Source organism: Rhinopithecus roxellana, chromosome 13 (assembly GCF_007565055.1).
Source record: "Rhinopithecus roxellana isolate Shanxi Qingling chromosome 13, ASM756505v1, whole genome shotgun sequence".
NCBI lineage: Eukaryota > Metazoa > Chordata > Mammalia > Primates > Cercopithecidae > Rhinopithecus > Rhinopithecus roxellana.
The window spans coordinates 104,106,529-104,123,158 of NC_044561.1; the positions used below are offsets into that span (position 1 = coordinate 104,106,529).

Below are 16,630 nucleotides of genomic sequence, written 5' to 3' on the forward strand. Positions count from 1 at the left end.
ACCTCCGTCTTCCAGGTTCAAGTGATTCTGCCACCTCAGCCTCCCAAGTAGCTGGGATTACAGGTGCGTGCCACCACACCTGGCTAATTTTTGTATTTTTAGTAGAGACAGGGTTTTGCTATGTTGACCAGGCTGGTCTCCAACTCCGGATCTCAAGTGATCTGCCCGCCTTGGCCTCCCAAAGTGCTGAGAGTACAAGCGTGAGCCACTGTGCCCAGCCAACTCTTTAAAAATGTAAAAAGCATTCTTAGCTCAAGGGCTGTCCTAAAACAGGTTGCGAGCTACAGGCCAGAGTTTGCTGACCCCTGCTCCAAGTGATCACCCGGGGAATGTGGGAACCGACAGGCTTTTCTGGAGTCGGGAGTCTCTTTAAGATCTTGTCTATTTCATCTATTAGACTCATTCATTGTGTTTATTCCTTTCTGTTGATGCACTGGTAAGAAACAGTAAGGGAGAATAGTTGTCAATGTACAATGCTGTTTTCTCAGCATGATGTGCTATTTGCTCTTTATAAATGACAGGTGATTTAAAACAATTAATTGGTTATTTGCTGATTTAATTGGGATCTAATTCTACCCGGCTGGAAAAAATTTCCCTTAATTTCTAAGTTTATTGGGATTTTTATGTCATTATTAATCCTGGACTCTTTCCAAAAGGAGCTCTAGGCTATGGTTGGTTTGTAGGAATTACTCCCCTGAAGCCCGAGAGATGTAATGGCTTACATGACTGAATGTTGTTCCCCTGTTGGTGTGGTTCTCTAGGAAACCTTAGGACTGTTGCCTTGGAAATAGTGAATTTCCGCTTCTCAATGACTAAAGACATAGAATGTTTGTGTAGGGCATTTTCTGCAAATAACAACACAAACTATTGTTTTAAAAAGCTTTTCAGAAATATAAAAGCAGAGTGAATAGTATAATGAATTTTCATGAACTCATCACCTGGTTCTATAATGATCAAAACATGAAAAGTCTTATTTCATCCCTACGTCTACCCACTTATCCCTATGCTGGATACTTCTACCTATATAAGATTACTTTGAAACAAATTCTATGGAACATCCCTTTTCATCCAAAAACACTTCAGTGTATATATTTAAAATATAAGGACTTATAACCACAATAATATTCTCACATTTAAAAAGATTAAAAGTAATCAAATATCTGCACATTTCTCATTATTTTTTAAACAGTTGAATTGTTAAAATCAATATCCATATATAGATCTACATAGTGCCTTTGTTTGCTAAATCTCTGAATCTTCTTTCAATCTATAGGCTCCTCTCTTTGCTTTTTTTTTTTTTTTTGAGACGGAGTCTCGCTCTGTCGCCCAGGCTGGATGCAGTGGCGCGATCTCGGCTCACTGCAAGCTCCGCCTCCTGGGTTCACGCCATTCTCCTGCCTCAGCCTCCCGAGTAGCTGAGACTACAGGCGCCCGCCACCACGCCCGGCTAATTTTTTTTGTATTTTTACTAGAGATGGGGTTTCACCATGTTAGCCAGGATGGTCTCGATCTCCTGACCTCGTGATCCGCCCATCTCGGCCTCCCAAAGTGCTGGGATTACAGGCGTGAGCCACTGCGCCCGGCTCTCTCTTTGCATTTTATTTGTTGAATAAACTGGATTGTTTGTACTGTAGATTTTCCACAATCTGGATTTTGCTGATTGCATTCCCACACAGTTGTTTAACATGTTCCTCTGTTGCTTGTATTTCCTATAAATGAGTAGTAAGATCTAGAGGCTTGATTCAATTCTGGTTAGATTTTTTTTTTGAGGTGGGAAGAATACGTTATAGGTGATACTGTATAGTTCCTAATGAATCATGTGTGAAGGCAGAAAATGTCTAGTTGTTTATTTTCTTTTTTTTTCTTTTTTTGAGACGGAGTTTCGCTCTGTCGCCCAGGCTGGAGTGCAGTGGCTGGATCTCAGCTCACTGCAAGCTCCGCCTCCTGGGTTTACGCCATTCTCCTGCCTCAGCCTCCCGAGTAGCTGGGACTATAGGCGCCCGCCACCTCGCCTGGCTAGTTTTTTGTATTTTTTAGTAGAGACGGGGTTTCACCGTGTTAGCCAGGATGGTCTTGATCTCCTGACCTCGTGATCCGCCCGTCTCGGCCTCCCAAAGTTCTGGGATTACAGGCTTGAGCCACCGCGCCCGGCCTAGTTTATTTTCATGATGTTAAGATAGGTCTTAACAGTAACTTTAAAACTTTTTGTTTTTTTAATTGACAAATAATAGTTGTACATATTCTTGGGGTACATAGTGATATTTCAATACATATAATGTGTAGTGATCTGATCAGGGTCATTAGCATATCAAGAATCTCAAACATTTATCATTTCTTTGTGTTGGGAATCTTTTTTTTTTAAATTTAAAAGTAAACTTTAATGTCGAAAATGCAAACTTGGGAATCTTAAAAGTATCTTAAAATACTTCCTAGTTCTCAGTGAGTTCAAATGTTGTCAGACTGATCTGTTCATTATAAAATTTGTGTGAGAGATTTTTACTAGGGTTTATATTAAATCTGCTGTTTTTATTGATGAAACAGTTCAGACATTAGAACTTAAGTTATTGAGGTAGTGGTCATAGAAAGTTGAGGCATTGCTCATCTGACCGACTTTCTCTCTAATAGCTGGAAGAAGAACTGAGACAGCAGAAAGAAGCAGCTTGCTTCAAGGCTCGTCCAAACACCGTCATCTCTCAGGAGCCCTTTGTTCCCAAAAAAGAGAGGAAATCAGTTGCTGGTAGTATTATATGTACTCTGATGGGATTGGGGCAGAATTGTCTGACTTCCCAGTGGGATGCTGGGATTCAGTGTGTCAGTACAACGCTGTGTCAACTAGAAGCATTTGACTTTAGCAGATGGTAGCTTTTCTTCCCCTAGACCCAGTTTTTTCCCTTTATTGAACCCAGCAGCTATGTTGAGTTGCAGGATGTGTTAGTGCCAGATTCATTTAACATGAACCTTGGCAGAAGCAGCTGGCATTTCAACAACAATGATAGGTTTTCCCCACCCATAGAGAAACAAGTAAATGAGGGAGGGAGAGCCAGTATGGCTTTCTGGAATTCACCCTGAAGCAAATTTTAGATATAAAACATTTGATTCCTTAAACACTGGGCAGTGTGCTAGAATATTGGGATTCCACCGGGTGTGGTGGCTCATGCCTGTAGTCCCAGCACTTTGGGAGGCCCAGGCGGGAGGATCACTTGAGCCCAGGGATTTGAGACCAGCATGGGCAACATAGCAAGACCCCATCTCTTTTTCAATAAAATCTTTCCAAAAAGGGAAAAAAAGAATATTGGGATCTTTCTCCTATGTCTGCCTCAAAATCAATCACTATGTAGTTTTGTGCAAGTTACTTTATCTCTTTGCTTTTTTCCCAGTTACACTAGATGATTTCCAGGGGCCCTTTGAAGTCTTAAAATTCTAAAACTTTTTGTATGTGGTTTGCTCTACCTTTCTCCCAACGGGGCTTGTTTAGAGCAGCACGGTCTTCTTGTTAGTGTGCATGTCTATGCCACTTGCTCATTCCAGGGGGCGTAGGTTTATGCAAGTCCTGCTTGTGCACCAATATTTTTTCTGTTTCTGTACTTAGAGGGCCTTTCTGGTTCTCTAGTTCAGGAACCTTTTCAGCTGGCTACTGAGAAGAGAGCCAAGGAGCGGCAGGAGCTGGAGAAGAGAATGGCTGAGGTAGAAGCCCAGAAAGCCCAGCAGTTAGAGGAGGCCAGACAACAGGAGGAAGAGCAGAAAAAGGAGGAGCTGGCCAGGCTACGGAGAGAACTGGTAACTGGGAGCGTGAGCACTGACAAACACAGACATGCCTCTGTTTTATTTTACCTGTACCTTACCTTGTTCCAGACAGAATCTAAGGTAGCCCACAAGGCTGTACCAAAGACAATGAGTGAAAGGGGGAATTGCACAAACTGAGGGTAGTGATGAAGTTGAGTTGTGAATGAAGCTAACATAGGAGCTGTAATTTTGGCCCTTTTTAGGAACCAACCTGTCAGTTACAAAACTCACAGTGTTCATGAGATGTAAGACAATTGTTCAAAAAATACATTTATCCCTTTGAAAGTGAATTTTTTTTTTTTTTTTTTTTTTTAGACGGAGTCTGGCTGTATTGCCCAGGCTGGAGTGCAGTGGCGTGATCTCGGCTCACTGCAAGCTCCGCCTCCCGGGTTCATGCCATTCTCCCGCCTCAGCCTCCGAGTAGCTGGGACTACAGGCGCCCACCACCACGCCTGGCTAATTTTTTGTATTTTTAGTAGAGACGGGGTTTCACCATGTTAGCCAAGATGGTCTCGATCTCCTGACCTCGTGATCCGCCCGTCTCGGCCTCCCAAAGTGCTGGGATTACAGGCTTGAGCCACCGCGCCCGGCCGATAGTGAATTTTTAGACAGAATTTCTTCCAGAAGTTTTCATAAGGAGGACAACATGTGGTATATAACATGTACAGTGATGCCTTTCCTAGGACTGTTTTTTATTTATTTGTTTATTTTATTTATGTAACTTATAATTACCTCTGGGGTTAAGAAGCACCACTGAGTTTTGTAATTAGACAAGAATACGTAGGGAAGGACATGGGAATTAAATGGCAACTGTATTTTTGTTTTAATACTTGGCCCAAACTCCTCGGAGTTACAGTGTTCATCGCTCCAGGTAGTCCTCCACTAACATAATTATTTAGATATTGGTTGTCCAAAAAGAAGCCTGAACTCCACATTAAGGACGACTCTGTTAGGAGGGCAGCAAGTTGTATTAACTGTGTTAATGAGGAAGCAGAGAGTTTTAGATGGAACTTCATATGATAAATAAAAAAAGAAAGGGTCATGGGGAGATGTTGGTAAAAGGTTAGTTACTTAGTTACAGTTAGATGGGAGGAATAAATTTCAAGAGAGCTATCATATAACAAGGTGACTGTAATTAATGATATATTGTATTCTTGAAAAATGTAAAGAAAGTGGATGTTGTGTGCTCACACTACAATGTTAATTAGCATCTTGCTAATTAACAAATGCATTATCTCACATAGTAACCATTCCATAATGTATGTCTACTTAAAAACATCAGCAGTACACAATAAAAATATACAGTGTTATCTGTCAATTAAAAAGAAAGAAGGCCAGGAATGGTGGCTCACACCTGCAATCCCAGCACTTTGGGAGGCCCAGGCAGGTGGATCACTTGAGGTCAGGAGTTGGAGACCAGCCTGGCCAACATGGCGAAACTCGGACTCTACTAAAAATACAAAAATTAGCCGGGTGTGGTGGCGTGCACCTGTAATCCCAGCTCCTCGGGAGGCTGAGGCAGGAGAATTGCTTGAACCTGGGAGGTGGAGGTTGCAGTAAGCCAGTCGTGCTACTGCAGTCCAGCCTGGGGGCGACAGAGTGAGACTGTCTCAAAAAAAAAAAAAAAGAAAAGAAAAAAAGAAATGTGTAAATTGTTGAGGTTTTGTCTAAAAGTGCTATACTACGGCTGGGTGTGGCAGCCTACACCTGTAATTCTTACACTCTGGGGGGCCAAGGTGGGAGGATTGCATGAGCCCAGGAGTTGAAGAAAAGCTTGGGCAACATAGCAAGGTCCCATCTCTATTTTAAATAAATAAATGAAATGCTAGGCTAGCAGTTGAAACAGCTATTGGCATAGGTGATTATGCCCAAAGGAAGGTTCCACGGACACACTATTCAGGAGACTAGCCTCTTGGCAAAATCTAGACTACCATTTGCTGAGTGAATGAGAAAATAGTATAATCCCCACTCTATATACACTCATACAATCAGCTTTTTTTTTCTGGCCTCAACTTTGATTTTTCTTTAGCACTTGGTACCTGCCTCTTGTGTTTGTCCCCATTATAGAACTGTTTCTTGCAGCAATTCTCAGCATAGTGGATGGCAACATTCTAAAGCACGGTTCAGTCAACGCTGGTTAACTCTATACTAATCTGGCTTGATTTAGGATTAATTTTAGACTACCCTAAAGGATGGATGGGACCATGCCTTCTGTAGCCACCCTTCCTGGTATGGATGTTGTGTTTTATTTTGTTTTTTCCCCATGATTCAGGCTTTTGGTGAATATTTATAGTCTGTAAACTTAAGACTGTACTCTGGGAAATTCTTAGCTTGTAACTTCTCTGCTATACTTGAGTACAGCCCTATTATACCCTAGTAGATCACACAGGACATAGGTTTGACATTCTTTAGTAAAAGCTGAGGGACTTGAGGAGACTGCATGGCCTAAAGGAAAGCTGGGGAACCCTATGGAGACCTGAATAGAAACTGGGCTCCAGAGCACATGCACTTTTCCTTCATACTGTGCTGCCCCCCAGGCCCCACTCCCCACACCTTAAACTAGTGACTGGGATCTATACAACTCTGCAATATTTTCTCAAAAAGAAAAAAATAAAAGCAATTATAAGAATAGTTCTCTGACATCCCTCTCACTGGTAACTTTATTAACTTTATTTTCCTTACTTTGCAGGTGCATAAGGCAAATCCAATACGCAAGTACCAGGGTCTGGAGATAAAGTCAAGTGACCAGCCTCTGACTGTGCCTGTATCTCCCAAATTTTCCACTCGATTCCACTGCTGAACTCAGCTGTGAGCTGCGGACACCGCCTGACAATGGGACCTGCTCTTAATGTCAAACCTGAGACCGTCTTGCTTTGTTACTGGGCATGGAGAGAACCCATTTCTCCAGACTTTTAGCTACCCATGCCTGAGAAAGCATACTTGATAACTGTGGACTCCAGTTTTGTTGAGAATTGTTTTCTTATATTACTAAGGCTAATGAGACATAACTCATGTATGTCTCAGTTAGACTCCATGTAGTTACTTTCTTTAAACCCTCAGCTGGCCCTTTATATGGGTCTTCACTCTGATTAGAATTTAGTCTCTGTGTCAGCACAGTGTAATCTCTATTGCTATTGTCCCTTACCACTCTCCCCCTCCCCCCACTTTTTTTTTTTTTTGTTTGTTTAATTTTAACCAGAAAATAAAGATAGTTAAATCCTAAGATAGGGATTAAGTCATGGTTTAGATGAGGAACAATCAATACATCAGATTCTGTCCTCTTCCCTGCATACAGTGAATTTATAGTTAAGGATCCCTTTGCTATGAGGGTAGAAAACCTCACCAACTGCACCAGTGAGGAAGAAGACTGCATGGACTCATGGGGAGCCTCAGAGCAGCCATGCAGCAGGCTCTGGGTGGGGCTGCTGTTAAGGCACGTTCTCTCCTTATTGGTGCTGATAAGAACAGGGAACAGTACAGAGTGTGCATTTTAAGACCTGGCCTGGAATAAATGTTTTGTCTTTCCCTCCCTGATTGTGTTATTTGATGTTTTTAAATCTGTTGAGCCCCTTTGGAGGTCACATCTTTTTTGGGAAATGGGTAGTTTGAGAAGTGGGTCCAGGAACTTTTTTTAAAAGCACAGGCTATGTCCTTAAAGGAAAGTACTTTGTAGTTTTTTTCTATCTTATGTCAGAATATCTCCATATTCTGTTAACTCTCTCTCAGTTATCACTTAATCATGTATGTTATGCCTTCACACAGACTGTACCTTCTTCCCTAAAGACTCAGCTCAAGTTAAATTTTTTTTTTTTTTTTTTTGAGATGGAGTCTCGCTCTGTCTCCCAGGCTGGAGTGCAGTGGTGTGATCTCTGCTCACTGCAGCCTGCCGGCTCCCAGGTTCAAACGATTCTCCTGCCTCAGCCTCCAGGCGTGTGCCACCATGTCCGGCTAATTTTTCCATTTTCAGTAGAGACGGGGCTTCACCGTGTTGACTAGGCTGGTCTCCAACTCCTGACCTCAAGTGATCCACCCACCTTGGCCTCCCAAAGTGCTGGGATTACAGGTGTGAGCCACCGTGCCCAGCCTAAGTTAAATCTTTTTTAGAAATCTTTCCTTGACCCTCTGACCTCTTCAGGTAAAGATGTTCACTTCCTTCTTTGTGACTCCCAAATGTTTCTTGCATACATCTTGAGTAGAGCAAGTTATACTAGGTCTGAGTTACTTGAACTTGTTCACAAATTAATAGAGATACAGATATGTAAGTTTTTGAAGAATTGCCATAGCCATCTCTGTGTTTCTTGTGGCTGGCACAGAATTGGCTTAGGTCCCTGTTAAACAATATATTTTCTTTTAGAATTCACATCATTTTTGAGTATCAATTCTATCATTCATCATGTGTGCTAGGAGATACAAAAGCATCTGGGTTCTGCCCAGGCTAGTCCTAGGTACCAAATATGACCTGAAACTTATTTTATATTCATTTTTGTATTCAGTGAGCATTTATGAATCTCTTATATACAAGTCACTGTAGTCCCAGCATTAGTTGACAAAGCAAGATGATGTTTCTCACAGTATGATTTGCAGATCCTGGTCCTCCTGAACGCCTGTAAACTGATGTGTGAAGAGTGGAGAATGAAGGGGTGTTCTGGAACCAATTCTCCACGGATACTGAGGGATGATTGTGTATACCTTGGCACTGTTCAGGTCTCTGGGAGTAAGGCAATGAACAAAATAAAAAGACCTTGCCTTCATGGAGCTCACATTTTAGTAGGAGAGATAGACAATAAGCAAATAATTTAAGCTCTTGTGTCAGGTGACAGATATGCTGAATGCTATGTGAATAGATGGGTTGAGAGTCAGGGGCATGTGAAATTGTAATTGGGAAGGTGAGGAGGATCTCTGCTGTTGTCCAGGTGAGAGCTGACAGTGACTTGGGTTAGGGTGGTAGCAGTGGCAGAGAAGAGAAGTGGTTGGGTCCTGAATGTGTTTTAAAGTTGTAACTAACAAGACTTCCTAACAGATTGGATTTGGAGAGTGAAAGAAAGGTGGGCACCCAGGTGTCAGCCCCAAACAGAGACGGTCCATTCCTCGTACTGTGAGAAATCCAGTTCTACCCTAGTCCTTTTATTTCTTGCGGGTTCACAGCAGCATTCATTTTTTTTCTGGTTGCCTCTTGTTTTGTTTTTTCTCATCTCTTGATCTCTGTGTCTGTTCTATGTAGATTTTCTGTCTACTGGTATCAGCATTTCTCCTCTATCACTGTCATTCATGTATTTCCATCTGGAATCATTTTTTCATATATCTTGTCTGGTTTTGTTCCTTGTTGTTTCAGGCAGGGGAATAAATCCCGCCCTCAGATTGAGGGTTTTGAGAGTGTTACTGAGAATTATGGATGTGAGGGATCCTTCTGCCCCATTTGCTCCATTCTGGATAATCCTCTGTGCAAACTCATGTCAGTGGTAATAAGTGACAGTCTGTTAGAGGCCACAAAGAGGAGTTACATTACTTTAGAGAAAGTATCTTAACATTGAGACATCAACATTCAGTGCCTCTTGCTTCCCAGAATTTCTGTTTCCCAGGGACAATCTGTTTCTCTACCACATGGTCTCTTACCTAGTACTGAGCCCTCTTATTCTGGACCACCTCACATCACCTTCATTTTTCTAGCACACTCCCATTTTTCCCGGAAACAAACTTTCTGCTTGCATTTTACAGAAAAATTCCTTTTTTAATCCCTTCAGGCCATGTGCTAATAGGAGCATCATCTTTCTACACTCATAGGTCACTCAGGAATTTTCCCAAATAAACATGTCCTGAGATACGAATTTACTGAATTTTAAGAATTTGGCTGCTACTCTTTTTTTTTTTTTTTGGAGATTTCGCTCTGTCACCCAGGCTGGAGTGCAGTGGCGTGATCTCGGCTCACCACAACCTCTGCCTCCCAGGTTCAAATGATTCTCCTGCCTCAGCCTCTCGAGTAGCTGGGATTATAGGCATGCACCTGGCTAATTTTGTGTTTTTAGTAGAGACGGGGTTTCTTCATGTTGGTCAGGCTGGTCTTGAACTCCTGACGTCAGGTGATCTGCGTGCCTCAGCCTCCCAAAGTGCAGTGCTTACAGGCATGAGCCGTCGCACCCGGCGATAATTCTTATACTAATTAATAGATGTATAAGATTACTGCTCACTCTTAACTTTGGTTGATTGTTTTGTCCTGTGTAATTGCTTGGTTACCATTTTGATTGTTTTATTCCTTACCAGGTCTTTTCTGTAGAGTCTTGTCCCTGGGAAGTGGAACCAGCATGGTAGACAGACCGTGGTTGCAGTTGCTCCAGCATTTAACAGAGATGAGACCTGGACATGAATAATCGTAACACAAGATGGGATGTGATTCAGTAATGTGAGACAGAGTGCTGTGGGAGTTTAGGGATTGTTTTTGAAAGTGAGGTTGCAGTTTGTAAAGGTTTTTTTTTTTTTTTTAAAGTAAAATTTGCAAAAGTAGTACTGCCTTTTGGAAACAAGTAAAATGCTACTAACTGCGAAATAAAACCTGAAAGTCTCCTTCCTTCCCCTACTCCCATGTCCCAGTGTAACCCATGGTTCACAACAGGATTCTTCCAGAACGTTTTCTATGAGCACACACATTGATAGAGCATTTTTTAAATAAATAGGATAGTAGCATTCTGCATTTTTTAAAATTTTAATTTGTTCTTTAAAAGGTTATACATTCACATACTTCTGAATTGAAAAGATACAAACATGAAGTATTCCTCCTACCTTTTCCTCCCAACTGCTCAGCTCCCCTCCCCAGAGATAGTGCTGCCAGCTTCTTAAGTTCCCTTGCAGAGATGGTTTCCTCCTCTACATCCTCCTACCTACCCTTCTCCTCTTATGTTTTTTACACAAATAGCTTCATACTTTACACTCTGTACTTCGGTTTTTTCATACGTGTTGTGCATTTAAAAGATGTAGTTCAGGTGCTACCTCAGGCATGTCCTGGCTTCCTTCCTGACTGAAGTATGAAGCCTCTTACGACAATGCAGACCTCTGCATGATGTCCTGGGTTTGTGACCTGAGGTCCCAAGGACTAGAGGCAAGACAGCAGCACCTGGTCCTCATCTCCTCCTGGCTTAATTGAGCTTTGGGGGCTTGCGTATTGTCTTGAGTGTTTGGTTGAACCTGGGTATCCTGTTGAATCAATCTTGATATTGCTTCCTTTTCAGTTCTCTCGATGAAGGCCGTCTTACTGAATCTTGTCTGCTGGGGAAGTTCCTCATTGCTGAGAGTAGCAGTTAAAAAAGCTGTTAGCCACGTGGCTGGGCTCCTATTTCTGCACAGGCAGGCTGAGTTACAGCTTGGTGGTGTGGATCCAGGTAGGAATTGGTCAACATTCTGAATCCTGAGCTGCCATCTGCCTTGTAGCCTGCTGGGATGCTCAGTTTAGACAACATATAAAGTTTCCTGGATACGGGACAAACCCAGGCCTATGGAAAGAGCAGGAAGGTTAAAGTGTGTGGTACTTTGGGCAATGACGAAGGCGTAACCAGGGAGCTGACATGTTTGCTCCAAAGCCAAGAATTCCAGGACAATTTGTTATCCAGCTGAAGCCAGTGTAGTTGCTACAAAAAAGCCTGGGGACGAAAACATGCTTTTTACTTGTTTCCCTATCTTCTTGCACACCTACTCTATTTTCTAATGCTGTAGTAGAGGTTGCTGACGTTGGAAATGTCTGATGATTTTTGCTATTCTCCTTGTAAATGAAGAAGAGTCTGGGCTCAGGCCAAACCATGGCTCTTATGTGTTGAAAGTATCAGCTTCCTGAAACAGTTTCACAAATGCTGACATTTCACTCAGACCAGGAGGGTCAAGGGAAAGGCTTAAGCAAACACTAGGTTTTGTCATGAAAGAATGATTTCAACAGACTAAACCTGGTCTGATGGCATCAAATGCCCTTCCCCCACCTTTTTTTTGGGCGGGGCACTGTGGCTCACACTTGTAATCCCAGCACTTTGGGAGGCCTAGGCTGAGGTCAGGAGTTCGAGACCAGCCTGACCAACATGGTAAAACCCTGTCTCTACTAAAAATACAAAAATTAGCTGGGTGTGGTGGCATGCACCTGTAATCCCAGCTACTCAGGAGGCTGAAGCAGGATAATCGCTTGAACGTGGGAGATGGAGGTTGCAGTAAACTGAGACTGTGCCATTCCGCACTCCCGCCTGGGCAACAAGAGCGAAACTCCTTCTCAAGAAAAAAAAAAAAAAGCTTTATTGGTCAAAGAGGAAATAGAAACCTGGGCTGTCAGATCTGAAGAGGCCCATGTAGCATGGGCCTGGTGTCCCAGAACATTGCAGGTGTGTGAATGTGTGAAGAGTTGCATCCAAGTACTATTGCCCAGCTTGTTTGGGCACTGATGGTCTCAGGTGTTCTTTCAGGAGCAAGGGTGGGAGAAATTTCCAGTGGGTCAAGATACTAGTCAGTGGTAGTAACTTGTAATGTGAAAAGCAGTTTGGGGCAGCCTTATTTAAGCTTGCTTAGTGGTAAATAGAGAGGAGAAGGCTTTAGCCTTGCACTGACACACCTCTATCACCGTACTCAGGGACACTCTCACACAGATAAGTGGGTTTTTTTTTCCTTGTGTAAAACTTTGGTTTTATACATAGTAGAGCGCGCTCTCTCTCTCTCTCTCTCTATCTATCTATATATATATTTGGTATTTTCTTTTTCTTTTTTTTTTTTTTTTTGAGACAGAGTTTCCCTCTATTGTCCAGGCTGGAGTGCAGTGGCATGATCTTAGCTCACTGCAAACTCCGCCCTCCGGGTTCACACGATTCTCCTGCCTCAGCCTCCTGAGAAGCTGAGATTACAGGCACACGCCACCACTTCTGGCTAATCTTTGTATTTTTAGTAGAGATGAGATTTCACCATGTTGGTCAGGCTGGTCTTGAACTCCTGACATTGTGATCCACCCACCTCGGCCTCCCGAAGTGCTGGATTACAGGCGTGAGCCACCATGCCCCACTAGTATTATTTTTCATTTAGCATAATAGTAACTCATTTTTCCTATATTATTGCATACTTTGTAAATACCAATTTTAACAGCAGGATGCTATTCCATTGTTCTGAATTTGCTTCTCCACATTGAAAGTGCTTGTTTTGCAAAGGATTTTTCTTAGCTCCATTTACAGGACAGAATTGTCTGTATTTGCTTCCCCCTAACACATCATGTTTGTCTCTAAACTTTATTATTATTATTGTTTACTAGTCATCTTTTATTTGCAGGTTTATTTTCTTTTGTTGTTGTTGTTGTTGTTGTTGTTGAGACAGAGTCTCGCTTTGTCGCCCAGGCTGGAGTGCAGTGGCGGGATCTCAGTTCACTGCAAGCTCCGCCTCCCGGGTTTACGCCATTCTCCTGCCTCAGCCTCCCGAGTAGCTGGGACTACAGGCGCCCGCCACCTCGCCCGGCTAGCTTTTTTGTATTTTTTAGTAGAGACGGGGTTTCACCGTGTTAGCCAGGATGGTCTCGATGTCCTGACCTCGTGATCCGCCCGTCTCGGCCTCCCAAAGTGCTGGGATTACAGGCTTGAGCCACCGCACCTGGCCTTGGAGGTTTATTTTCATTTGGATATAAAAGATTCAGCAATGATCACATGCCTCATGGAGGGGTTCTGGGCCAAGGAGGTCATGGTCAGGAGTGCGGAGTGTGCTCTCCACACTGGCCCCTCCTCAGTGGTACTTATGTTTGAGCTCCTTATAAGAAAGGCAGTGGTCAAAAGGCATATAAGCTGCCAGCACCATGGAAACCCTGGTGACACTCCCCTTTTTCATGTTGTCATGCTTGTATTTAATAGTATCTGTGGTAACCTCTTTGAAATGCTTCAACAATGCCTTTGGTGGTAAAATCAGTATCCAGCTTGGCAGCTCCCCTAATTTGACATCCATGAGTTTCTTCTTCACTGGTATGACTGATGCCATTGTGGAGTCCTGGTGTCTGCTGTCTCTAAACTTTAAATGATTGCTCTCAAACCACTTACCAGTCTATGTTTATAATTAAAATACAAGCTTGAAAGTGAATAGAAGCCCTTCCCAAAAGCATAGTTAATGACATTACCCTGGCTTGCACATTTGCTGAATGGAAAGCTCTTTTTGGCTGATGTGATGTCAACGTTACTGACACCCATGTCCAGAGATGACGTTCATTGGCATTTAGTAAAGCCTTTCTGGAGATAATTCTAGTTGTGTTCTTTAAAGTCTTGGGATGCCACATTTTCAAGTAGATCTGTTGTCTCTACTTTAGATCAGATTTGAAAGGAGAAAGCTCTTGGTCTTTCTTAACTCTACCGGGAGGTTTCTGTGTGGTGGCTCACGCCTGTAATCCCAGCACTTTGGGAGACTGAGGCAGGTGGATCACAAAGTCAGGAGTTTGAGACCAGCCTGACCAACATGGTGAAACCCCTTCTGTACTAAAAATACAAAAATTAGCCAGGCGTGGTGACAGGCACCTGTAATCCCAGCTACTCAGGAGGCTACGGCAGGAGAATCGCTTGAACCTGGGAAGCGGAGGTTGCAGTGAGCCGAGATCATGCCACTGCACTCCAGCCTGGGCGACAGAGCAAGACTCTGTCTAGAAAAACAAAGCAAAGCAAAACAAAACAAAACAAAACAAAACAAAGACTCTACCTGGAGCTGTGATGTGTCTTTTGGGAAGAAGGGTGGAATTATAATCTCACTCCGGTTAGTGAAATGATGGGTGACCTTTAACAAGTTATTCCTCTTTTGGGGGCTTCAATTCCCACATCTGTCAAATAAGATTGAGTTGGAACAATTAATAAGGCTCCTTTCAGCTTAAATATTTTTAGATTTTTTTCTAGGCAGGTTTTTAAGCCAAACCAGCCCTACTTTTGTATTTATATGTCTTCTATAGCCAGTTGTTCAATCCCTGCAAGAGAGCAAGCTCTCCTGTCCCTGGGTTTCCATGTGAACAAAGTATGTTGGAGACCAGTGTTCTATCTTGTTGAGGACTTTCCAAGGGTTGTTCTGGAAATGGAAATCTAGCCCAGATCACTCCAGGGGACTAATCCCTGAATAATGTTGTCCCTTGACACGCACACATATTTTCTGATGTTTTTCTTGACCTTGGAACTGGTTAAAGACTGCACAGAATGTTCAATGAATTCTTGCAGACTGCCTGCCACAAAGAAGTCATTCCCATCCAATATATGATTTCCCCCCCAAGACTGAGATTATTTTGGAAGCAATCCTTCTATTGTTGGAGGCAGTTTAAGGATGTCACCATAAAACAGACTTCACCTTGTTCCTTTTCTGTTTCTCTCCATTGCGATTCAAGTTTTACGTGTTCATGGTCAAGGAGACCTGGGTTATTTTTGGATAACTGGCACAGGGTTCAAGAGAAATACAGAATTATTTCATGGAATAAACCCTAGATTGGGAACTGGGAGAGCTGCTCTTGCTTTCTGACATGTTGTTTATATTCTCTGGGTAGCTGGGTCTCAGTCTCCTTATGAAAGTTGGAATGATATTGCTGGAAAGGACCCTTCCTCCAGCGCAGTGGAGGGAGATTTCTCTCCTGCTTTAACATGCCCCAAAGGCACTCTGGGCAGCAATGGTGACTGTTACCCACCCAGCTAGCCAGTGTGACTCAGTGTGGCCATGCTTGAGTCACATATTCAGTGTTTTCAGTGGCTGTGTCACCAGGGATTACCAGAAGCCTTTGCTGTTTACCCACAGCTAACAACCTGACAGGATAGGGTCAGCAGCTTCTAGTTAACAGCTGGCCAAAAGAAGTAGGGAGACGTCTCTGCAGGGGAGGAGGTTCATGGGAGTTTGTGCAAGCAAGAGAGCCTTTTTCTCTCTCGTGGTAGTTTGTTACTGCAGCAATAGGAAACAACATAGCACGCATTCACTCGGGAGCTGGGAGGGGTTGCCAGTGTGCCTCCCCTTCACGAAATCGCTTCACTTTTTTTTTTTGAGATAGAGCCTCGCTCTGTTGCCCAGGCTGGAGTGCAGTGGCATCATCTCGGCTCACTGCAACCTCCACCGCTCCGGTTCAAGCAATTCTCCTGCCTCAGCTTCCTGAATGGCTGGGATTATAGGTGCCCACCACCACACCCGGCTCATTTTTTTTTTTTTATTTTTAGTAGAGACGGGGTTTCACCATGTCGGCCAGGCTGGTTTCGAACTCCCAACGTGCTGGGATTACAAGCATGAGCCAGGCCAGAGCTTCACTTTGCATCTGTCTCTCCTTGGAACATTTGCTGTACTGATGACTGGGTCTCAGTGTTCTGTGTTTCCTCACATACCACAACACTACTCTTGTGAGCTACTCAGAGGCCTAAGCATCTTGGCCTGTGGGACTTTTACTCTCTAAGACAGTGGTCCTCAGAGTGTGATGTGTGGCCCAGCAGCAGCAGTATCATCAGGGACTAGAAATGCAAATTCTCTATTCCCACACTGGACCTACTGAGTCAGGCACGCTGACGGTGGGGCCCAGCAATGTATATTTTAACAAGCGCTCCAGGGGACAGTGATGCATGTCTAAGTGTGAGGACCACTGTGCCAGGAGAGGGACCTGCAAATCCTGGCAGACAACAGGTCTCCTGATGCAGGTACCCATGGGCCAAGGAGCCGGCAGCCATTCTCTCCTGTGACCTTAGTGCCCAGCCAGTCAAGAGCCTATCTCAGGCTGAGAATACCTTCCTCCCTTCCACAGCCCCTTGCAGGGGTCACCTTTGTACAGTCTGACTGAGTTAGACACGGGAGAGCTGCTGAGCTTGTTGAGTGGATGTTTATCTCCTTAGCCAAGACTCCATTCCCAGAATGAAGACGGAGGGAA

The 16,630-nt window shown here is 43.5% G+C and overlaps 1 protein-coding gene across 7 annotated transcripts in view; it reads left to right on the forward strand.

Moving 5' to 3' along the window:
* Window positions 1-7,314, forward strand: part of TPX2 (TPX2 microtubule nucleation factor) — a 68,182-nt gene extending 60,868 nt beyond the window's left edge. For 5 of the 7 annotated variants that reach the window (XM_030915424.1, XM_010352788.2, XM_030915423.1 and 2 more), the window contains 3 exons: window positions 2,626-2,737; window positions 3,590-3,777; window positions 6,473-7,314. In XM_030915424.1, coding sequence (XP_030771284.1) covers window positions 2,626-2,737; window positions 3,590-3,777; window positions 6,473-6,583 — 411 coding nt within the window. In that variant the 3' untranslated portion in view covers window positions 6,584-7,314. The remainder of the gene's footprint in view (window positions 1-2,625; window positions 2,738-3,589; window positions 3,778-6,472) is intronic. The other 2 variants (XM_010352786.2, XM_030915427.1) reach the window with 2 other exon arrangements.
* The last annotated feature ends 9,316 nt before the right edge of the window (window positions 7,315-16,630 follow it).